We start from the raw sequence: 25,553 nt of genomic DNA on the forward strand, positions 1-25,553 counted from the left end.
TGATGATCATGTTGATCATTTCGTGAACTATTGGTTGTAGGTCGATGCCGCCGATTTATTGTGCCAACTCTGAGAACTACTAGCCATTATCTCCCATGGAATCCATGGAGGCCTCGACCTACGGGAATGGATCCACAATTTGTTGGCCATCAACTCCCATGGGAACCAAGGAGGGCTCGACCTACGAGGGCAGTTTCATAGTTTGTTAGCTGTCAACTCTCATAGGAAGCATGCAGGGCTCAACCTACAGGGGCAACCTCACAGTCAAGTTAATCATTTGTAGCAAGTTCTCACAAACAACGCCAATTGATGATGCTCAATCTGGTCGCTCCTTGTTGGATGACAGCTCGGGTGGCGAGATAAGTAGCTCAGCTAGTTGAGATGCAAAGAAAGAGATCAGAGTGTTCAAGATGCTCTCCCAATGCGAGCACTCCGATGCTTAAGTCAGCAAAGAGTTTAAGAGAGTTGTGAATGCTAAATTGTGCCAAGAGCTTTGTGTAATGTGTCCAAGATCTCTGGGAAGCCATGTCCACCATATTCGGAGGTGATTTCTCAACTGTAAAACATGATCCACGTAGAGGGATAAGGTTTGTCCGATCAACTCCAAAGTGGACGATGTGGAGAGACAGGTTTAATGGTTGAGCATCATGATTCCAAAGAAGTCAAGGACAATAACTCGCTCATGAAGGAGATCGGTCGCCATGTCAAGCAGGTCAGCCACTAGCCCTAGTCAGGTCGGTCGGGTCTCGGATGAAGGTCACCCTTGACGCCAAGATCCCAAGCTCGATTGTGATCAAGTTTCCCTTAATGCCGATGTCTATAGTTCGATTCTGATTAGGTCGTTGGGTTCGACTTTCAACACAGCTCTGGGTTGTCCGAAGTGTGAGAGTCTCCTCTAAGGTGTATTTGACGTGTGCCCAATATGGCTCAAAAGTGTCACGTGGCATGTTATCACTAGAGGGCCAAATTCTCCATCATCACCTAAAAATTATACTTTAATGTTGGAGGAGAGAATTTTAAAAAATAATAAGAGAATTTCATAATTGTTTGAGCTAAAAAATAATAAGGTGTATTTGTTTTTTAATATAATTTAATTACTGGCATAGTGCATTAGTTATACTTGCAAATTACATAAGCAAGGTAATACATGATTGTGGATGGTATTATATTGCATGTACTAAATGTGCAAAAAAATTATATGATTCAATATCACATTGCAACAAGTGTAATATTGATGATCCTTATCTTGAAGCATGGTAATTATTTTTTTAGTAACTTTAATTACATAATTTATAATTTCTAATCATTTATTTTATTTTTATAGATTTAGGATCAAATTAGAGGCAAAAAATCATAGAAGTTTTGCTACCTCTATGCTTTTTATAAATAAGCAGAATTTTTAATCAAATATCCAGTAGCACATTTTATAGATGTTTCACTTAAAGTAGTAGTTTTTGTTTATGTTGTTATCAATGTTATCGCATCATAAGAAATTTATTAAATTTTCATATGATTACAAGAGAATGGGGATGAATTATTGGGTGAAATTATTGATGTAGTGATCAGATTAACAGTTGTATTTTAAATCAAAGTTTCTCCATATGATATGCAATGTCAATATTCAGATCTCACAATGTCCAAAGTTTTCCCAATTGATATCAAGTATAGTGCAAGTAAAGAATCTTCAGTTACTGGATCAATAAATACAAATGGAAGTCCTTCAATAAAAGAAAATTGTTGAGGATTAGATTTTGAGGTAAGATGTTAGATGCTATTGATATTAATTACAGTTTTTTAAATAAATTATTAATATACATAATTTACATCAATTATTATTAGGATAATGGACACAACCAAAATTTGGAAAATCTAGATGTTTGAACATTACGCTAAAGTTATCAATGGCTTAATATGAGGTATATATATATATATATATATATATATATATATATATATATATATATATATATATATATATATCTTATTACAATTTAATTTATAATATTTAACTGACATGGACTAAAGACAATTGTCCAAAAGGAGAATGGGCAAAAATTTGTTCTGAACATTTCAATGGGTGTGTATTTATTTAATAATTAACTTGTATTTATTTGTTTGATATGCATATGTTATCCAATGAAAGGGCAAGAAGATACAAGAGTTTTCAACATAGGATAGTGATGAAAAAGTATAGGAAGAGTAGATCACTAGCATTCTTCCAACGCTTGAAAGAGGACAAGTTGGTGAGAACCTAACAATATCTAGTGGTGAGAAGAGGAGCTAATAAAATTTGCTTATTTTATTTCACTTTGTATGACAATTTTTCTTTTCTTTCTTAACTACTTTGGTTTTATCATTGTTCATACAACTTTCATTACATTTTTAGCTTATTTATAAGTTCATTGTTGTTTGTAAAATTACTGGTTCTCTAATGACAAGTACAAATACATAAAAAACTGAAATTATCAAATAATTTTTTTACTTATAAACCTTAGTAAAATAAGGTTTGTCAGATTTATTGTTTTTATTAATTTTTATTGATTTAAAAAATATTTTAATGTTAATTAAATTATTTAAGTTATTTCACTTAATCCATTTTTTGTTTTACATTTTTAGTCACTTTCTAAAAGTCATTTTTGTTTTACATTTTTGTTCTTCCTCTTCCTCTTAATACCCTTTTTATGGAGCACTCTCTTAATCTAATTAGGAGATTATCCAAATATGATTTAGATCTGGACTCTTTTAAGAGATAAGCATTATTCTCTTAAAAGGATAGGTGCTTCATACCCAAAACCATGCCCAGATTCAACCCAAATAAAGTTGTCATGTGACAATTTAACTAATCTCATTAGCAATGGGCGTTTGGCCCATTTTCTTCAAAATCTCACATCCCTAAGTGTTGTATGGATACTTTGGGCCTGATTTTGTATGGCATGGGAGCCCACAAAGGTCTCACAAAAGTCCATGAGGGTTTAGCCCCACCTCTAAAAGAGGTTAGGCCGAATTCGCTGCTTAGGGTAGTGAACCCCTGAGCTAATTAGATTGGGCTTAGTCTGGGCCCAACATTTACACCTAGATGATCATTGGATTCAGTCACCTTATGAAGGCCCAAGGATAATGGACTTATGTGAGATAAAGCCCATCTAATAACCAGCCCTGTAATGGTCTCTTACACTTAACCTTTTAGTCCATAATCATCAGAACACTGCTTGATAGGAAAGGACCTCTCCCCTATTTGCAAGGTGTAGTGTCACACTTTTTGATTGGTTGGATCCAAATATTAAAACCTTTTGCAAAGCTGTTTTCATAAAATATTAATATAATGTATAAATATATTTTGTAAAACTAGATTTCAAACACAAATAAAACCCACTACCGATAGTTTAGGTTTCCATTGGAGTATCAACCCTGATATTTACTTTATTTCACAAAGGGGTTGATCCTATCATCATGATCACCCACTCAAGTAATTTCCCAAATTGCCCCAGAATGCCCAAATATTTTGACCCATGATGGATCTCATTGGTTGGCACATCAAAGGCAGCCCAGTCCACTACTTAGCACAGTATCATAATCAAGTTTGGGTTATGTGTAACTTTTCAATTTTCCCCATCTATCTCCAAGGTCCAAGGCATAATTGGAAATTGGTTCGGGTTCAGTGTTTCTTCCAAACACCCACTGTCTGTGCTTGGGGTCTAACCTTAGTAGATAAGACAAGCTACCCCAACTATTTGGCAGCACAACAGTATTAACCTTATTAGGATAAACTCCTCAAGTCTATCCAATGGCTAAGAACATTTTAAACTAACCCAAGTCTCATAAGGGTATAATTTAAGGCGTAATGCACATAAAACATGCCATCATTAACATGAAACAGTAATGTACTTTACTTATTTACATCTAAATATTTATGTACATCAATCTAATTAGAGCTAAGAGCATACATTGTCTAACAATCTTCACTCAACATACCTTGCTTCTCTTCACCACCTTCAGTTCCGACCACTCTAGGGCCCTTGATCTGGTTTAGGGATAGCTTGGCTAAGGTGATTATAAGGACTCCATCCTCTAGCTTGGCCTTTACCAACTCCAAGTCCACGTTCTCCTGTAGTCAGAACTACCTTCAAAACCTTCCATGACATCATTCCACTTGGTGCCATAGGTCTCCTTTCTTCTCCTCTTCCTTCTTTCTCTCTCCACTCACCCTCAAAACCCTGTTCTCTTTCACCTCTACTTCAGTTCTTTCTTCTTCAAACTAGGAACATCGAGCATGATAAAGTGAGTGTTGAGTGTCTCTTTCCAGTCAACCTTATCAGGAGAAATGGCTAATCCGTCCCTGTCGATTTCAAGGGAATATGTTCCAATACTCTGAATGGATTCAAGAAACCATCTACCTAGAAGTCTAACAAGAGACTTCCTAGACGATCTAGCAGTGGCAATAGTGAACCCTCTGAAAATGATGTCGACACCATAAGCAATGCAAGGAAACAAATGGCGAAGATGATAAACAACCTCATTTTCTCTGTTGTTGCGAACAAATTAAGCAAGCCTATTTGATTTTAAGAGTAAGAACACAAGGAAAGCTGGTTGTTGTTATGTTGTTGGTTATCGGTGAAAAGTTTTTTAATTCAGTAATGAAGAGTCAAATTTTTAAAATCCTATATAACAGTTTCTGTTAGAGTCGACTATATAGGGGTAGTTTTTTCTTTTTAGTATATATTATTACTGTGATATAATGTCTATTATGTTCAAGTTTAAGTTATATGCCCCATACTTAATTAGAGGCATAAGAGTCTTAATGTACTTAATCAAAAACATATAAATACAATCTAGCCAAGAGAAAACTTCTCTAGATCGAACTGGTTTTCTCCTTCTTCTTCTCTTCTTTCTCTCTTTTCTCTCTTTCTTCTATCTTTATTCTCTACTAATCTAGGATTAAAACCAAGACAGATTTCCTAGTTATTCCTCTTCTCTAGATCTCTACAAAGATATCATCGATCCCTTGGAGTTTCACAAAAAGGCTGAAAAGGAGTTTTTGTTTTTCCCTTTTGGAGACCTTCATGCCTCTAGTTGGTTGTGTGGTGCTCGCTTCATATGGTTTGTAGAAACCCTCTAATCGATGGGTCCAATAGGGCTCATTCAGGTGGTGTGATGATCAAATCAGTGCAAGACTGATTTATTTTGGTGCATTCGGTTATCTTCTATGGTGCTAAAACAACAGGGATGCAATTAGGGTTAAGAAAAAAAACATGTGTAGTGTGGTGGTTAACAAGTAATAGCGGTGTAAAGTACTAATGAGTGGAATTTTTTTTTATGGCGGAAATGGGAGACAATAGTGAGCATAAATCTAGTGTTATGATTTCCCCTTATTGTGTTAGTGTGTAGATGATTACTATTAAGTGTAATGGTGAGAAGTATGTACCTTGGGTTAAATCTATGGAAGTGAAAATGGTGAAGTATGTGAAAGAGGAAAAACCCTTAGTTGATTCTCAAGATTACAATGAGTGAGAACAAAAAAAGACACTATGTTGTTGAACAGTATGGAACCAAAGATTAGTGTGAATTTCATGTTATTAGATATAGCCAAGGAGATTTAGGATCACACAAAAAAGTTTTACTCTGGACAAAACAACACTAGCAAAGTATATCAGCTTTACTAGGAGTATTTTAATCTGTAACAAGACAACCAAAGTCTTAAGGAGTATTATGCTAGTATGAGGAATCTTCAAAATAAATTGAATGTTTATCATCCCCTTATATCCAATGTCAAAGTTCAGCAATAACAAAGAAAATAGCTTGATGTAACTAGATTTCTAGTAAGGTTGAAGGATAAATATGAACTAGTAAGAGCACAGATACTAGGTGGATCTACTCTTCCCTCTATAGAGGAAGTGTTTTCTCATCTCCAGAGGATTTCTATTAGATCTCCAGAGCATCCTACTACGATTGATAGGTCTACCTTTGCAACAACTACATGTGGAGGTCGTGGTGGTAGAGGAGGAGCTCGAGGAAATCAGCCAACTTGTGATGGTAGTAATGGGCCTATGGTCAATCGTGGTGGTGGATGTTTTGGAGGTTGGGATTCAAGGAGAGCACGTGAAAGAGGATGTGGCAATGGTGTGAGGTGTACAAACTGTGGTATGGAGGGGCATACTATCAATTTTTGTTACGACTTACATGGGTCACCCTCTACCTGGGCCAATTATGTTGTAGTTAGTGGTGGTGGTACGAGAAATGAAATTCAACAAAGTGATATTACACCTTCACCTACAGATGTCTTTGGTATAGAGAAGATGAGTGTTCTACATGATGACTATTAGTGGTTTCTTCATGCTACATCATAACAAAATACAAATACCCTTGCCCACTCAAGTATGACTTGTTTGGCATCCAAACCCTCATCCCATTGGATTATCGCTTTTATAGCTTTCAATTACATGGTTGGGACTCTAGGTGTGTTTTCTTCTCTTTCTTAGTCCCTATCTCAAATGCAGATACCCTTGCTAATGGATCCACATCTTCTATTTATGGTGTTGGTAATGTTAATCTACCCTTGTCCTTAGTTTTATATGTTCCCAAATTTCCTTTTAACCTTATGTCTATCAGACCAAGTCTCTTAATTGCTCCATCACTTTTTACCCTTATGTTTTTTAGGATCTTAAGATGGGAATGAAGACCGGTGAAAGGCAAGAATTTGGTGGGTTGTATTACCTTGATGGTGGTGGTTCTTCGACAACTCTTCAGTCATCTCTTTCTCCTCTTTAGTGACAAGGTCAGCTTGGTCATCTTTTTTTTAAAGCTCTCAAGCTACTTGTTCCATCTCTGGGTATTCTTTCTACTTTGGAATGTGATTTGTGTCAATATGGAAAACACCATCGTGTTCCCTTTAGGTCTATAAGTGATATTTGTTTGTTGAGTCCTTTTTCTTTGATCCATTCAAATATTTGGGATTCAAATAAAATAGTGTCATACAATGGTTATAAATATTTTTAAATTTTTGTTAATGATTATTCAATGATGACATGGCTTTATCTTATGAGATAATGGAGTAAAGTGTTTTCTATTTTCCAAAAGTTACATGATGAAATTCATACTCAATTTGATGTGCATATTAAAATCCCTCATTCTAATTATGGCTGAGAATATTTTTATACACCTTTTTAACAATATTTGGAACAATATGGTATTATTCATCAAACCTCATGCACTTACACCCCTCAGAAAAATGGGGTTTTTAAAAGAAAGAATCGCCACCTCTTGGAAACTACTTGATCCCCTTTACACCGTATGAATGTCCCCAAACATTTTTTGAGTAATGTTTTACTTTCATCTTGCTTTCTGATTAATCAAATGCACATGTCTATTCTTGAAGGTAATTCTCCCTTCTCTGTCTTGTTTCCCTCTTTGTCTCCTTTCCCTCTCACTCCTAGGATTGTTGGGCATGTGTGCTTTGCTCATATTTGTGGGCCCAGAATGGACAAGCTAGATGCACAATCCACTAAGTATGTTTTTCTTTACTATTCTAGAACTAGAAGGGGTATAAATGTTATAATCCCAATTCTTGATCATCTATCAAACAAGTGTATACGCATTAACAGGCATTAGCTCCTCCTCCAATCTCTTCATTGTCAACAAATCAGGCAGTTGTTTCAACATTAACTTTACCCCTCTCTCCGACGTTGACTTTCCCATTGCTTTGCGGAAAGGTAAGCATAATTGCACTCGTCATCCCATTTCCAATTATGTTTTGGTATCTCACCTTTCTACCTCCCATCAGTAGTTTGTTTATTTGTTATCTTCTTTTTCTATTCCTAAGAATGTCCAAGAAGCCCTTACCTCCTTAGGGTGGCTCCAAGCAATGGAAGAACTTTGTACTTCAGATCATAATCATACATGAGATTTCGCCACTCTTCCTCTTGGAAAACATGTTGTGGGTTGTAAATGGGTGTACATTGTCAAGTATTTCCCATATGGTAGTGTTAAGTAGTTGAAGATTCGGTTGGTGGTAAAAGGGTATTCATAGCTATATGACATGGAGCCATGGACTATACAGAGACCTCTCTTGTGGCTAAGATCAATTAAATTCGTGTTTTGATTTCATTAGCTACTATGTATGATTGTCCTCTATTTCAACTTGACATCAAGAATGCTTTTTCACATAGTTACCTTCTTAAGGAGATTCACATGGAGAAACCACTAGGATTTATTGCTCAGAGGGAGAATGGTAAGGTGTACAGACTTAAGAAGGCTATTTATAGACTTAAATAGACTCCACATGCATGGTTTAGTAGATTCGGTGAAGTGGTGAAAGAGTTTGGCATGAGACAGTGTCAAGTTAATCATTTAGTATTCAACTATTATTCCTTGTTGAGAAGATTTTATTGGTGGTATATGTAGATGGCATTGTCATTACAGGTAGTGACAGGTTGGGAATTGACAAGTTGAAGACAATCTTGTATGATCACTTCCAAACAAAAGACCTAGGGAAGTTAAAATACTTCATGGGGATAAAGGTAGCAAGGTCTAAGCACGGTATTAATCTGTGCAACGAAATTATGTTCTTAATTTATTGGATGATACGGGTTTGTTGGGAGCCAAACCAGTTGAAATACCCATGGAACTAAATGTCCAGTCAAAGTAATGATGTAAGTAAGGAGTTTGATGACCCAAAAAGGTATTAGAGATTGGTAGGAAAGTTGAATTATCTAACCATTACTTGGCCATATATATCTTTTGCAATTAGTATAGTAAGTCAATTCATGCAGAATCCTCAAGTTCCATGTTGAGATGCAATTTTAAGGATTGACTTGAAAGCCCAGGCCCAAAAAAGTGTAAATTCTACAACTTGGAACCCAACTTCCACCCCTATTTGAACCTCAAACCCTTCATTTCTAACTTGTTAAGCTATTTTGTCTATTTTATTCCCATGTTTTGCATGCTATTTTAATAATATTTTAAACCATCATATGTTTTTGTATCTTTATTCTTTCAATATGAGCCCATGGAACCTAGAAGACAAGTCCCATGTCGATAAATTAGTCATATAGCTCTATTTAATAAATTGAGCAAAACAACCATAGCATGTCTCTTTGGAGACATCAATAAAATTGGAACGATACAGAAAAGAATAACATGGCCCCTGGGCAACGATTACACACAAGTGAGTTGATCGGTTGTATGTTGTCTCTTCGAATACATCTAATAAATTTGGAATGATACAGAGAAAATTAAAATGGCCCCAGCCCAATGATGAAATGCACAAATTGAGAAATGGTCCAAACTTTTTAGAAAACTTTTAGTTTCTCATCAAATCATCCTTTATGGGACTCCAAATCTCCTACCCACGAGAACTCTACCTAGGCCTGCCCACAAACAGTACCTCCATGCGTAATGACATGTAAGAGATGTCCCCCATGTGTGACTGCGATATTATGTGGGTAGGTGTGGGTAGAGTGTCGCGAGTAGGAAATCTGGACTCCTCTTATGGATACTCTTAACAACCACTTTTTCTTCTTTTTCTATTATTTCCCAAAGGATATTAAACTCCCAACAATCACTGAAATTGATAATTACCAAGATGAATATCCTTGTTTCATTTTACTCCAAATTAAAAACCTTGTATCAAGCTCATGGAACGGTTGTTGTATCGAGTGCTCACCATTACTCCATCTCAACATCTTGACTACACTTGCATTGAAAACGCATGTTTTATTTATGAAGCTATAGAGTTTGATATTGGACACAAATGTTTATACTTATTTGGTTCCCTTGTTTTGTGAATTGGGTTCGGTTGAGATTGCATGTGAAATCTTTGACTGAAGATAGCTGCTATAGGTTACCGCTTGATCTTGATTGAGAGTTTGGTTCCTAATTAGTTTTCACCAATTTCTGTTTTAAATGCTTGTGCCACGGATTTTTTTTTTTTTTCTGGAGGAAAATAATACATGCCTATATTGTAAAAAGCATACTATCAGTCGAATATATATATAATATATTGTAATATAATTTATATAATAAATATTATATATTATATAATATGCACAATTATATGATATACAATTATATGCATAATAATAATAATAATTAATTATATGTATATATTCAAAATATATAATTATATTCTTCTATTACATATATTTCTTTATTTGTTTTAATTTTTTATATTAAAAATTTCTTATTTGACGCAAAAGAAAGGTGTTTTAGCAAAAACAGTGGGGCAAAGTGAAAACATGTAGATCTCAAAAAACTACCCATAATAATAAAAATCACACCAATTGGACATTCAAGCCCAAAGTTATGGCTTTTAGAAGTTTGCATTTATGTGCTAAATTTAAAAAAAAAAAAAATGAACAATTTTCCAAAACTGAGACCATGTCAGTATGTCATCAATTTTCTGATTCAACCATATGGGTCAACATTTTTGGCCTATTTTTGCCCAATGCAGCTTTGGGGGTCACGACCAAACCAGCCAAGGGCCTGATCATGATTCAATCGGTCCAACCGGTTGGTCTAATCCATTTTTCTAAACACTGAATATCAATTTCATTCATGATAAGAATGTAGGTTTTAATTGCCCATAGAAATCTTTTCTTGTATTTAGCATGCGCTAAAGTTGCTTCAACTCATGGTGTTTCGATTTCTTTCACCTTTGTTTTGAGGAGTTCTATCCCACATAGTAGCACAGTGGGGTTGCTCCTTCTCCCATTATGAAACATTTGGTCTCATTCCTGCTTGGTTTTAGATGAATTGCTTAGGTATGTTACATCTTACCAAAGAATTGGTTGTGTTTGTTGCTATACTTTGTAGGTTAGTATAGTGTGGTTGTAGGTTTGTTATCACTCATTAGTTTTCTTTCTTGTATGGTTGTATCTCTTTAATGAAATGTCTATTTTACCAAAGAAGAAGAAGAATGTTTGAATTTATGAAAGTAGTTGCATGCCCTAAAATTTTGGATTTTCTGCATCTGGTAGTACCCTTATCGAAAGTTTACTCATCTAACGCCCACAGATTTTGGTTCTTTAGGTAGCTCAATTCATGTCTTAAACTGAATTTTATCCCCTAACCTGGTTTTGTGGAATGCTATTATGTTTGGCTGATTTAGACCAGGAAGACAAAAAAAAAAAAAAAAAAGCAGGCCTTGGTTTTGGAGCCTCCCTAAGAAAACTAAGTTTACATGCATGTGGCTCACAACTACTAATGGTCCCACTAGCCTACTCAACCTTTAGAGATTATAGGAGGGCGTAAGACTCATAACCAAGAGATGAATGTGAAGGGATAGGATATCCATCATATGGACGCCCAAAGAATGTAGAATAAGGGGGCAAATTTCAAAAATTTCTCCCATCTATGTAGGGAATCGAATTCCCTATTTTAGAAAAACACATTTTTCAATGATCAATCTTGAACCATTAATCAAACCAGATTTGAACCAAAAGGAGTAAGAGGGAGGATGTACCTGATACAGAGAAACAGTATCTCCCGATAGAGGTGTTCACGTCAAAAGAATGATCCAAAATCTGCTCCCACTGAAAATGGCGTAGTGCAGGATGGAGCAGAATCAGCAGTGTTCTTCCAAAAGAACTTGAACCTTCGCAAGAATCAACAGGAAGGCTTGTGAATATAGCTCCAATCAATCTTTTCCCCAAAAGATTGGTATCAAGATCAAATCTTGATTACTCCTGTAGAGAGTAGGAGATCGAACTGCTGGAGGCAGCGGCTATAGGAAGAAGGCGACAAGAGAGTATTCGCAGGGTGCAGAATTCTCTCTTCTTGTGATTTCAGCTCTGAAGACAAGAATGTGTTGGTTGCATGTCAAAAGGCTGCCGCCCCCTCCTCCTTTTATAGATTTAAAGAGATCAGCTCTTAATCCCATTAGGAGTTATTGATCCAAATCATATTTGGATTAAAAGTCCCTTTAAGTGATAAGGGATAACCCTTATCTTATCTGCAGATCATATCAGCCATCTCCTAATCTAATTAGGAGGCTTCCAGATCTAAATCTTATTTAGATCTTGGACTCTCTAAGTGGATAAGGTCTGGGCTCAATCCTAACAGCTGATCCATCTCAGAATTCGCCCCTTTTTAATTGACTGGTCAAACCGGCCCAGTTCGAAATGGGCTTAAGGCCCATTTAAGGTTATGTATTCACTTAGCCTTCCAAACTGCTGCCCAATTGGGCTTCCTTGTATGGTGTGGGACCCAAACATTGATCTACACATCAGCCACATAGGTTCGGCCCATCCTTTGTTACAAGGTCTGGCCGAATACACTGTTATGGACAGTGCACCCCCTGAAAACCATCTCATGAGCTCTATGGGCCCAACACTTACCCTAAGTGGTCCCTGGGCCAAGCCACCTTGTAACACCCAGGGACTATGGGCAGATGCAAGATTAGCCCATCAGGTATTATCCTCAATGATCTTACACTTAACCTCTCAACCCATAATGATCATACACTGCCCGACAAGATAGAACCTCTCCCTAGGCTGCAAGGAACAGTGTTGCACTCTCTACTTATATGGATCCCGGGAGTTAAAACCTTTTGCAAATCATTTCGAAACCATAATATATATACTTTTATATCTCATATAAAATATATTTTGCACAATAAATCTCAACGATTGAAATCGGTTTCCGGCAGTCTAGGTTTCCATCAGTGAAAGTGCATCCCCGATCATTACCTTTATCCAACAAAGGGGCTGATCCTGTCACTATGATCACCCACTCAAATAAATTCTCAAATTGTCCCAACATACCTAGGTTTTAACCCCCGCTAAGGATCTCACTGATTGGTATATCAAAGACAGCCCAATCCGACACCTAGTTTTGCCCATCAATCTCCAAGGTCTAGGGCAATACTGGAAATCTGGTCCAGTTCATAGATTCAATTAATCCTACATTGTATGTGCCTAGGGTCTCACCCTGGCAGCTGAGACAGGCCACCCCAACCGACTTGGTGGCACCACAGTGTCAGCCTTGTCAGGATAGGTCTCCCAGACCGACCCACTAGCTGTGAACATTCTAAACTAACATGAACCTCATTAAGTGTTCAGTTTAAGGGTATTACACAGAAACATACCAAGGGAACATGAATCAAATATAAACTTTTATTCATGTACAATAAACTCATAAAGTACATCATCTTGATTGAAGCTAAGGGCATACAAAACTGTCTAACAGCTCCCACTTGCACTTAGGTCCAATCAGGTACTAGCAGGAGTCCCATGCTTTCCACGTGTTTCTCAAACACTTTTTGTGATAGTGGCTTTGTCAATGGGTCTGCTACATTTTTCGCTGACGCTACTTTCTAAATCAGGACGTCCCCTCTAGCAACAATCTTTCGCAGTACGTGGTACTTCCTCTCGATGTGCTTCGACTTCGAGTGGGCTCGTGGCTCCTTAGCCTGAGCAATGGCTCCATTGTTGTTGCACAACAATGGGATGGGTGATGTGCTGGACGGAACTACTCCCAACTCGTAAACGAACTTCTACATCCACACAGCTTCTTTGGCAGCCTCACTTGCGGCAATGTATTCAGCCTCGGTCGCGGAGTCTGTAGTGGACCCCTGTTTGCTGCTTTTCCAGCAAACAGCACACAATCCTATTGTGAAAACATATCCAAATGTAGACTTTTTATCATATGGATTCGACTAGAAATCGGCATCTGTATACCCTTGGATCTGTAGTAAACTACCATCAATACTAGACAAAACTCTTTTGTCCTTCGGAGGTACTTAAATATGTTTTTCACAGCAGTCCAGTGCTCCTGCCCTGGGTTGGCCTGAAATCTACTTACTACACTCACTGCCTGAGCAATGTCAGGACGAGTGCACAGCATGGCATACATGATGCTTCCTACGGCAGAGGCATAGGGAACATCTTTCATGCCATCAATCTCCTCAGAAGTCTTGGGATACATCTTCTTGGAGAGAGTGACTCTGTGCCTAAAAGGAACATTTCCTTTCTTGGAGTTCTCCATGCTGTATCTTTTGACTATTTTGTCAATGTAAGAAGATTGGGATAATCCTATTATCCGCTTCGATCTATCTCTATAGAGTCGAAGACCCAGTATATAAGAGGCTTCTCCAAGATCTTTCATGGAGAATTGCTATGAAAGCCATACTTTCACCGTAGTTAACATTCCTACATCATTCCCAATGAGTAGAATGTCATCTACATATAGAACCAAGAAGGTAACTTTATCTCCACTGTACTTCCTATAGACACAAGATTCATCCAGATTCTGCTTGAAGTCAAACGATTTGATGGCAGAATCAAAACGGATGTTCCAACTTCTAGAAGCTTGCTTAAGTCCATAAATGGATCTATTAAGTTTACATACCATGTTTTCCTGACCTGCAGCAATGAAGCCTTGCGGTTGTTGCATATAGATATCTTCAGTAAGATCTCCATTCAGGAATGCAGTTTTGACATCCATCTGCCAAATCTCATAATCATGGTATGCTGCTACAGCTAGCAGGATCCTAATGGATTTAAGCATGGCCACAGGTGAAAAGGTTTCCTCATAATCGATGACCTCTTTCTGAGTGTACCCTTTCGTCACTAGACGAGCTTTGAAGGTCTCAACCCTACCAAGGTACCGTGAGAGAGTTCCCATTTTCTGGTGAAGCCCCTCCCACATCAGTCTTTGACGCCCCTACCATCTTATGAAACACTCAGACAAGCCCAACAGCAAATGGATAGCCCATTTTCTGGTGCGTTTCCTCATTACTGAAGGACCCATCCTCATGCTAATGACGGAAGGCCTTTAAAGAGTTTATCATATGAATCTCCCTATCACATGCACTCATATTAGCTGGAGGGAACAGTTATTACACCCTAGTTTGATTTAGGTCAAACCAAAGTGGCTCCCACTGACTTTCATAAAGTCAGATTTCAGTTGGCCTTAATCGGCTACGATTCCGCACGTAACCTCTTGATGAGGTGTGGGGCCCACCACTGATGGTCCAATGACCAAAAGAGACACCATGGCAATGATGTGCATTTAGCCATGGTGTGCGCAAGAGCCACTGCCGATTGAGCATGGGCCAAGCACTTATGGCCCATGTATGCAGCACATCACACATCCATACATCTCATGCAGGGATAAATTGATCCAATCAATTAATCATCTATAAGGCCCATTGGAAGCCCGTTTTAAATCCATAATATTAACCATTAATATTATCTAGATATATGGGCTGAATTAAGGTTACCCAGTTCGGCTCATATAGCTTTAACCTTTGAAGTGGGCTTTTGGCAGTTTTAACTATTTAAAACTAGGCCTTTACATGTTGGGTCAAACTAACCATTTAATTAAATATCAATCCTCATGCCCATTAGTGGGAAAATTAGGGCAGACTTTCAGTCTTGATTAAACCCTATATTTGGTCCAAACAGTTTGAACCAATTCTTGGTTCGAATGGGTCTAGGGTTTGATCTTTAATTAAATTTTTAATTCAAGAAAATAATCTGAAATTAAAGAACTGATAAAGCAAAAACAAGAATCAGTCAAATAGGGTTGTTCGCACAATCCATCCTGCAAAATAGAGGTTAGATCACAGTTTGCAGTTTCATAAACTGCAAATCACAAATTGTATTTCTCCCATCTGCGAAATCTTCTTCTCTGCGAAATCTCTCTTTCTGCGCTGCCATCCTTGATCCAAAAATAAAATAAATAGAAATCCTAACTCTATTAATGATTACATCATATCGAATACCTATACATTCAGTCTAAAAAAAATATTTACAGACTAAAAGTAATAAATAAATCAAGAAACTGCAAATCTTGCAAGTTCCCTACTCAAACCAAGAAAACGATCTCCTCTTGTATAAACAGCCCATAAATCAAGAAAATCATAAAAAACTATTCTAAACAATAATTAGATTTATATAAAATTAATTTTAGATTATTTGCCCATCAATTTTGGGAACAAATTTTCCAAAACCCATATTTACGCAAATCGGGTAGAACGCCTTCTGCCCATTTGCGCAAGTTAAGATCTGAAACAAATTGGTTCAAGATTTGAATCATGGCTCTGATACCACTGAAGGGATAGGATATCCATCACATGGACACCAAAGAATGCAGAATAAGGGGGTGAATTTCAAAAATTTCTCCCATCTTTGTAGGGAATCGAATTCCCTATTTTAGAAAAACACATTTTTCAAGGATCAATCTTGAACCATTAACCAAACTAGATCTGAATCAAAAGGAGTAAGAGGGAGGATGTACCTGATACAGAGAAACAGTATCTCCCAATTGAGGTGTTCACGTCCAAGGAAGGATCCAAAATCTGCTCCCACTGAAGATGGCGCAGTGTAGGATGGAGCAGAATCAACAGTGTTCTTCCAAAAGAACTTGTCCCTTCGCAAGAATAAACAGGAAGGCTTGTGAATATGGCTCCAATCAATCTTTTCCCCAAAAGATTGGTATCAAGATCAAATTTTGATTACTCCTATAGAGAGTAGGAGATCGAACTGTTGGAGGCGGTGGCTACAGAAAGAAGGCGGCAAGAGAGTATTCGCAGGGTGCAGAATTCTCTCTTCTTGTGATTTCAGCTCTGAAGACAAGAATGTGTTGGTTGCATGTCAAAAGGCTGTCGCCCCCTCCTCCTTTTATAGACTTAAAGGGATCAGCTCTTAATCCCATTAGGAGTTACTGATCCAAATCATATTTGGATTAAAAGTCCCTTTAAGTGATAAGGGATAACCCTTATCTTATCTGCAGATCAGATCAGCCATCTCCTAATCTAATTAGGAGGCTTCCATATCTAAATCTTATTTAGATCTTGGACTCTCTAAGTGGATAAGGTATGGGCCCAATCCTATCAGTTGATCCATCTCATAATTCGCCCATTTTTAATTGACTGGTCAAACCAACCTAGTTCGAAATGGGCTTAAGGCCCATTTAAGGTTATATATTCACTTAGCCTTCCAAACTGCTGCCCAGTTGGGCTTCCTTGTATGGCATGGGACCCAAACATTGATCTACACATCAGCCACATGGGTTCGGCCCAGCCTTTGTTACGAGGCCTGGCCGAATACACTGTTATGGACAGTGCACCCCCTGAAACCCATCTCATGGGCTCTATGGGCCCAACACTTACCTTAAGTGGTCCTTGGGCCAAGCCACCTTGTAACACCCAGGGACTGTGGGCAGATGCAAGATTAGCCCATCAGGTATTATCCTCAATGGTCTTGCACTTAACCTCTCAGCCCATAATGATCATACACTACCCGACAAGAGAGGACCTCTCCCTCGACTACAAGGAACAGTGTTGCACTCTCTACTTATATGGATCCTGGGAATTAAAACCTTTTGCATATCATTTCGAAACCATAATATATATACTTTTATATCTCATATAAAATATATTTTGCAAAACAAATCTCAACGATTGAAATCGGCTGCCTGCAGTCTAGGTTTCCATCAGTGAGAGTGCATCTCCGATCATTACCTTTGTCTGACAAAGGGGCTAATACTGTCACTATGATCACCCACTCAAAAGAATTCTCAGACTGTCCCAACATACCCAGGTTTTGATCCCCGCTAAGGATCTCACTGATTGGTATATCAAAGACAACCCAATCCGACACCTAGTGCAGTATCATAATCGAGTCTAGGAATCAAGTGTAACTTTCCAATTTTGCCCATCAATCTCCAAGGTCCAGGGCAATACTGGAAATCTGGTCCAGTTCATAAATTCAATTAATCCTACATTGTATGTGCCTAAGGTCTCACCCCGATAGCTGAGACAGGCCACCCCAACCGATTTGGTGACACCACAATGTCAGCCTTGTCAGGATAGGTCTCCCCAGACCGACCCACTGGCTGTGAACATTCTAAACTAACACAAATCTCATTAAGTGTTCAGTTTAAGGGTATTTCACAGAAACATACCAAGGGAAAATGAATCAAATATGCAATTTTATTCATTTACAATAAACTCATAAAGTACATCATCTTGATTGAAGCTAAGGGCATACAAAACTATCTAATAGAATGGTCCTAGGGTATTGATAGGATCAATAGTTTAGAGTTTTTTTTTTTTTTTTTTTTTTGTATTTGGTGATAGGCACCACTAATAACTCCAAAGTCCCCCTCAGTTTGTGGCAATTTATTCAATTAAACTACTCAGAGTACAGCCTTTCTAAAAAGAAGATATCAAAGGTACCACAGACCAAAGTAGAGCTTATTTGAAGAACTTGCTTAGCCAAAACATGGGCCACTTGTTCGCCTGGTTTTTTTTGATAAATTGAACTAAGCAATGGGGGATTTGATTCACTAACAGCATGCAATCCACAATGTAGTTAAGAATATGCCAATGAATACGTTAAAAGTCTCCACCAATGACTGAATCACAGTAAGTGAAATTCAAACTCTAGAGCTTGCTTCAAAATTTATTTTAATGCTAAAGCTTCATTTTCCACAGGGAAACACTTCAAAAACCATAAAACAGGTGACTATCAATGACCCATTATTATAGTCTCTCACTACTGGACCAGCCCCAACCCGAGAGGATGAAAGAGTCCCATCAAAGATGATATGGTCCCTACCTTATATGAGAAAGAGTTAAGGTTCAAAATATTAATATAACGTGTCATATTGGTAAGCTTAGATACAAATCCATGCCAAGATACAGTTTGAATACGAATGGATATGGTGAAAAGATATGATATACATTGATACATTGAGAGAACTCTTACAAATCTCCCAAATACATCAGTAACCACTAAATCTAAGGTTGAAATAACTATGATAATAAGAAATGCAAACTATAATAGCATACTATAATCAATAACATGGGGAGTATAGAAGATGTAGATATCATACAATAATTTTACTAATAATACATCAAGTAATTTTTTTTTTGGAGAAAATATACATCAAACAATGTTTGAGGTTCCAATCTAATAAAGATTCATTTCAAGAAACATTAAATTGTTGTGACTTGTGAGATGAATGAATTTGATAGATCATTGATAAATCCATCTTATAGTTCTTCCGTAACAAGAAAATCATGATAGACCCATCTTATGTAAATCAAATTACCATAATGGTTCAAGCTTCTTAAATCTATGGATTTTCCCAAAAAATAGAAAAATCCAAAAATTGTAAAAAAAAAAAAAAAAAAGCTCTAGATGGATTAAATGATACATTAATCTCATTGATCTAACAATAGATTATGTAAAATAAGTTTGGATGAATATTAAATGGCTAACCAAACATCAAGCATGAACGACTGAGGCGGTTTTGTCATCAAGCATCAAAGCCTTTTCTTAGAGCTTCAAAATGTATACTGCTTCATCTCTCATTACAAAGTTGAAGGTACTGAATCATTGTAGAAATCGAAGAATTCATCACTAATGGCAGACAGCTTATCTCTCTTTTACTTCATAGAAAAAGCCAGATGGTTAAACTTGAAATGTTTGCCTAACGAAGCTCCTGGAGGAGAGAAGTCGTGTTTGCAAGTTATCAAACAGATTGTCCGTCGACAAGAATAGTATATCCTAAGGTCGTTATCAAGGATTGTCAACGGAAAACACCATCATCAGATGTTGAAAAGAATTGAGCAGAACTTGCTAAAACACCATTATCAGCATTCAACAAATGGTTATCTTGCTACAAATCAGAGCTTGCCAGATAAGAGAAAGGTCGCCGAGTCAATGAACAAGGGTTTATCGATTTCCATGATTTTATTTATTTTATTTTATGTAATTTAATAATAAAACAATTTAAGAAAAAAGAGGGTTTATCGCATCAATCGATTGCCCTTTTCGTTTGGAGTGTCACAAATTAACGCAGTGTTTGGAAGTTGGAACCAATGCCGTTTTCTGAGAGGCATTTCTTCATAAAGCACGTTTTCTCCAAAAACATTTTTTCTGGGTTTTCTATTTGGTACCATTGCTGACTTACTGTTGCTGCCCGATAAGCATTTTTAAATGCCATGTCAGCATACTGTTGCTAACAACAGTAAAAAAATTGAAAAAACACTAAATAAAAAGGGCATTTTTTACCACACTTTCCAAAATTTCCAAGGCACAAGGCATGATCTGAAAAAATAATCATTAACCAAACATCAAGCATTTTCCAAAAAACGAATTTTAGAAGTGGTGGTGACATGGCACCATTTTTCAAAGAAAAGGCATTGATGGCAAAGTGGACTTGAAGTTGAAGGGAAAATCCCCTCTAGTCAAAGCGCACTAGACCCAGAGTGGATTTCATCCCTAATTGTCAAAACTTATGACAAAAACATGGACAAAATCTTGGTTTTGAAACTTTCATAGACGACCCCTGGCAAATAAACCAGTTCCTCAAGCGCAAACCAGGTGCACTCCCCTGCCCATTGCAGAATTTTATGGCATGAAAGAAAAGCATTTGAACAAAACTTGCATGCCAAAGAAAATTAAATCTTCATCCAAACCTACATACCACAGGACCACCCCCCCCCCCACCTATGAAAAACAACTCCTTAGAACACAGACAATCCCCCAAAAATGAATTTTAACCAGATAGATGTAAATATAGTAGATATACATCCCGAATGATTTCAAGAGGTTTGATATGGTAAATTAGAAAGACTACCTATAAGAATGAACTCAAATTTGGAAGGTCCATGCCAACAGTTGCAAAGGCTAACTAGTCGCAACTCACTACTTCTTGTCTTCCTTCTCGGCCTCTGCAGCCTTCTTCATCCTTGCACCAACTTGACACTGGTTCATCCGTTCAACACGCAGTTTTGCATAAGCTTTAAATGATTTCATGTCATCTGTAACCTTCACCAGCTCAACAGATGGCTTCTCACGCTCAATGGGCATGTACGGACCTTGGACCTGAGTGGCTGTTGCCAGTTCCTCTGCACTAGAATCACCAGCCTGCGACAAGAGCAGTGTTAGAAATAAATGGTTCATGGAAGCAAGGATCGAAATGCCTAAACAGGGTTTCTTGAATAAAAGGTTCTAAATTTGTGTTTACCTTAAATTTGCAGGCACGTCTTGGGAAGACAACCAATTTAGCCTTGTAAGTCTTCAGCCTCTGAACATTAGCTTGAAGACCCTCCAGAGATCGGTTCTTGCGGCGGTGATCAACTGCAATGCCAATGGTAGGGGCAAGCTTCTTTGGAATACCTGCTGCCTGAAAAGCACAAAGGATAACAAGTTTCAGGAAGCAGAAAAACAAAATCCAGGAAGAATTGCAAGATTATAAAGAGCCAACTAATCATTATATACCAAAATCTAGCATTTGAGACATTATCTATTACTTGAGATACTGCAGGATTGTAATGTATATTTAAGGATAATAATATCTCCTCCCAATATTTAAGGATAATAACATCTCCTCCCAGTGGTATTAATTACTCCAAATATCTAAGAGATATGATATTCCAAATCAGAGGGTTGAAAACAGCAATATATGGGTTTTAATTACTTCAAATATTACCATTGGTCACCCATCATTTTCTGGGCAACTGTTCCTGATGACTGAAAAAATTAAATATAGAACCAAAAAAGTACACATGCAATTAAGATAAAATATCACCATCTTACTTTCAGCTCTTCAAGAGAAAATCCCCTTCCTGCTCTAACTTTCATGTTATACTTGAGGGTTTGTCCATGAACAACGGGACGAAGTGGTCCAGCTGTAGGCCGAGGGAATATCTTCACAGCCTTCTTCTGCCTAGCTGAAAAAGTTTGTCATGGAAAATCCACATCAACAACCAACCATAACTTGGCGCCATGAATTCATGATCACAAAAAGCCCAAAACAGGAAATAGAAACAAATTGATTGAACAAAGTTTCTTACCAATGCGTCTTCTAGTCTTGCGAGCCGGTTGGTTGAACCATGTCTTGACATAGTTCTGCCAATGCTTTTTGAAATGTCCATTGGGCACAACATTGTTATGCTTAACCATGACTTACCTGAACAATGACAGTAAGAGTAAGAGTGCAACAATTTTATTCCAGTAACAAATGGCCTCAATATTTATCCAAAATCAAGATCCATTAACAGAATTCATGTTGCCAACCCCATATATAGTTGGGATATGGCTTGGATGATGATAATGATTTATCCAAAAATAATTCACTGAAGATACTTATCTAGGGGAAGACAAGTGGAGCCAATAAAGCCAAATATCATGTAGATATGCTGCCTTCGTATAAGGTCCATGAACATTGGTAGCAAGTTCCCGAGGATCCACCAGTTTTCCCATGCCAAACTGATTACGCTCAATAAGTGGCTTCTAATCTCCATAGGTCCCAAGAATTTGAGAGAAATTGCTGCTGTGATGGACCTTCTTGTAGGAATGCCCGAAGGGAAAATCCAGTATTGGTTCTTATTTTTGAGAATAATGTTGGTTCTTATTAGTGTTTTCTCAAACTGGAACCTCGTTTTATTTATCTAAACTAGACAAGTCCCTGCAAGTTCTAAGCAATTTCTTGAAGTTGTTTTCGCAGTGCAAGAAATCTGATGCTATGTATCGCATTAAAGCCAATTTGAAATCAAATTAAGGTCCATTAACACTGGTGGCAAGCACACAAGGACCCTCCAATTTTCCCATGCCAATTGATTATATTCAAGAAGAGGCCTCCCATTTCTAATTCTCTATACGTCCCAAGAATTTGAGAGACATTGCTGCCGTGGTGGTCATGGACCTTCTTCTAGGAATGCCCACCGGGAAAATCCAACAATTGTGTTTATTAGCGTTTTCTCGAATTGGAAACTCGTTTTCTTTATCTAAACTAGATTAGTCTGCAAGTTATTAAACAATTTCTTCAAGTTATTTTCGCAATACAAGAAATCCGATGCTCTGCTTCGCATTATAATCAATTTGAAATCAAAATATTAATCTGTCTACCAGGAAGTAATGCACCTATCAGTCCAAAGATTCAGCACAAACTAACAAGTAGAAAACAGAAGTTACTAACGAATCCAACAAAAAATGCATCACAGTTAATGGAACCAACCATTTTTCGGATCTCACAATCCTCTAACCACCCCTATCAATCAGAAGGCAACATCAAAGTTCATTTAGGAACTTGATGACCTACACATCACTTAAGAAGGAAACAAAATCACCAAAGAAAAATCAAGTAGCGCTTCTCAAGGTTTAATATATCAGTTCAGAAATGCAACAAGTCTATACGACCAAGATCCATCTGAAAAAGAAGAGAAAACAAGGAAAAGCCCTAACAATCGCAGCTTAAGCCAACGAATGAGATATGAGCTAACAGATTATTTCAACTGGAAAGAATGGAAGCCTCACCGGGAACCGTCGCCGGGAACGCCGCTTCTGTTGGAGTCTTGGGGAGATCTCTGCACTCTCTCCTTCGCCGCTTTTTATCCTCTAATAAAACCCTGGTTTCAAAGATGGTCGATGCTAGCTTTACGGAAGTGGCGGACACGGAGCCCTTATATTTACTAAACGACGAGATGTAAAAGCCCAAGGGACAAGGCTCAATCTTTATCCATCGGATTTAGATCAGATTCGGGTCTTGCATGACATTAAGATAATTTCGCCTAAAAAATACCATCAATAAAATAAACTAAAAAATTATCAGAAGACAGAAGATCATACATTCTAACAAAATTAACTTGAAATAATTGTCTATCATAAATAAAATTACTTTTACGGATGCAAATGGTAATCGAATCGGATTGGATCCAATTACATCCGCATTTGATCCAATTATCAAAACCTTTATATCTGAACCCGATCCGAACTTCATATGCCAGATTCGGATTTATTTCGCATCCATGTATTTAAAATAGGCTTGAACATGTCCCGGGCCGGGTTTAGCATCAATGTTATAGGCCTCAGCCTAGGCCAGGCTTTTTGGGCCTAATGGAATTAGAATTTAGACTTTTTTTTTCACTAACCTCAGATTGTCAAATGTGGTTGTAATCCATTTTCTCTTTTACACTAAAACTTGCATAATCAAATATGGATATAAAAACTACTTTAAAATATGCATGCAATATGGAGAGTGTTGAATATTGGTTGCATGTAGGGGGGCCATGAGTCGATCTCTTTATGAGTTATTCGAGCTAAGCTCGGCTTGGTTTCAATCGAGCTTCGAACTGAGTGCAAGACCAATTATATAGGCTCGTTAATTAATCAAACCAAGTTCAAGCCTAATAAAGCTTGGCTCATGAGGCTCATGAGCCAACTCGAATAGCTACATATACATACGCACATACATACATATATAATAAAAATTTTATCTATAATATTTTATTTTTATATATAATAACAACTAATTATTATTGATGTTGCGCGATCCGGGCACTCTTAGCTGGCAGAAACCTGGCTCCTAGCTGGTGATGGATAGTACCTGAGACAATGAAAAAGGTGAGGAATTCCCAGGGAGCTCGCCCAGCAAGAACACTTCAATGCTTAAGTTAGAACTCTGAGAAAGCTGAAGAATGCAAATAAAGAACTAAGAGTGCAGATGGCGCAAGTTCAATACCTTTCTCTTCCAGGGCCAAGGTCTTTTTATATTGAAAATTTCTAAAATCAGGTGTAACCGACTCTGCCACAGCCGTTATTGCCAGAGCCGAGGTGGAAGATGTGTGCAGTCGTTGCAGGGTACAGACCTGTCAAGCGTGCCACATCTGGCAGAAGTGGCAGGCATGATGCCGCCTGACAAGAGACATGGACGTAGCCTCCGGATTCGGCAAGTACTATTGTCGGGCAGATCTTTTATGTAGGTTGTCAAGCTACTTTGCACCGAGCTGCCTTGGTCCAAGCTACCCTACACCGGGGTGCCGGGGTAGCCGAGGTGCGAGTGCTCAAGTCGAGCCTTAGGCAAATATGGGCAAGAGTGTTAATGGGACTATCCCGATACTTCCCGTAGACCGGGGAGGAGCTCGAGTCTCGGAAGGTGCTCGGAAGTCCTCCTCCCTTAGGAAGAATTCAGAGTATGCTAGATGTTTCTTCTCGGCGAGCTGCTATGCCCGTCGAGTTGCATTGCTAGGCTCTGGCGAGTTCAGTATGCTGAGTTATGGCCAGGCTGCCACGCTGACCTGTCACTTATGCCAAGTTGTACCCACGTGTCCGCACGCAACGAGGTCAGGCCAAATCACCCTCCATCAATTGCCCCCCACTCCCTGTGTAGGGGGTTATGACCCAATGCGGGGAGTCCGTGGTGTGTCGGGTGGATTTGGCTCAGAGCTCTGGCCTCCTGGTCAAGCAGCTTATGGAGACCAACTTCACCCGAACTCCATTCGTAACGTGGTCGGGACCATATCCCTATGCTTCGAGTATGTCCTCTTCCTTTGAAGCTTGATATTTTCTGCTCAATCCTCTCAATAAAGAAGAGCGCTCCAAGCGTTCTCCCCGAGCACAGGTGGGCCTACTACCTATCCCGTCGCCTAGGTTTTAAGTTGTTGCAGAAGCTTCCTAGCAAAGTCCCAACCTGGAAGCAGGACTACTTTGTAGTCCGAAACACCGTGGGGTGGCCTTTCCCCACTCATTGGAGGGCAGCTATTCAAGACCCTAGCGTTATCCTGGACAAGAAGACAAGGGAGATGCTCCAATCATGGGCTGACC

The 25,553-nt window shown here is 38.1% G+C and overlaps 1 protein-coding gene, 1 non-coding gene and 1 pseudogene across 2 annotated transcripts; 1 reads left to right on the forward strand and 2 right to left on the reverse strand.

Moving 5' to 3' along the window:
• Positions 1-3,949: 3,949 nt before the first annotated feature.
• LOC148871802 (22.0 kDa class IV heat shock protein-like) lies at positions 3,950-4,517 on the reverse strand (annotated as a pseudogene).
• Positions 4,518-9,179: 4,662 nt separating this feature from the next.
• Positions 9,180-9,285, forward strand: LOC148871803 (U6 spliceosomal RNA). The gene has a single exon (XR_016108508.1). It is a non-coding gene; the product is annotated as a U6 spliceosomal RNA (small nuclear RNA).
• An 11,188-nt stretch (positions 9,286-20,473) lies between these two features.
• Positions 20,474-23,453, reverse strand: LOC148871804 (large ribosomal subunit protein eL13z-like). The gene is made up of 5 exons (XM_088973582.1): positions 23,268-23,453; positions 21,806-21,921; positions 21,549-21,682; positions 20,977-21,135; positions 20,474-20,876 (listed from the first exon to the last, which is right to left on the reverse strand). Exons 2-5 carry the CDS (start codon positions 21,912-21,914, stop codon positions 20,655-20,657), a joined length of 624 nt encoding a protein of 207 aa, XP_088829708.1. The 5' UTR covers positions 21,915-21,921; positions 23,268-23,453; the 3' UTR covers positions 20,474-20,654.
• Positions 23,454-25,553: the final 2,100 nt, after the last annotated feature.

Source organism: Nelumbo lutea, chromosome 2, assembly GCF_056320005.1.
Source record: "Nelumbo lutea isolate HS-2025 chromosome 2, American lotus-T2T, whole genome shotgun sequence".
Lineage (NCBI taxonomy): Eukaryota > Viridiplantae > Streptophyta > Magnoliopsida > Proteales > Nelumbonaceae > Nelumbo > Nelumbo lutea.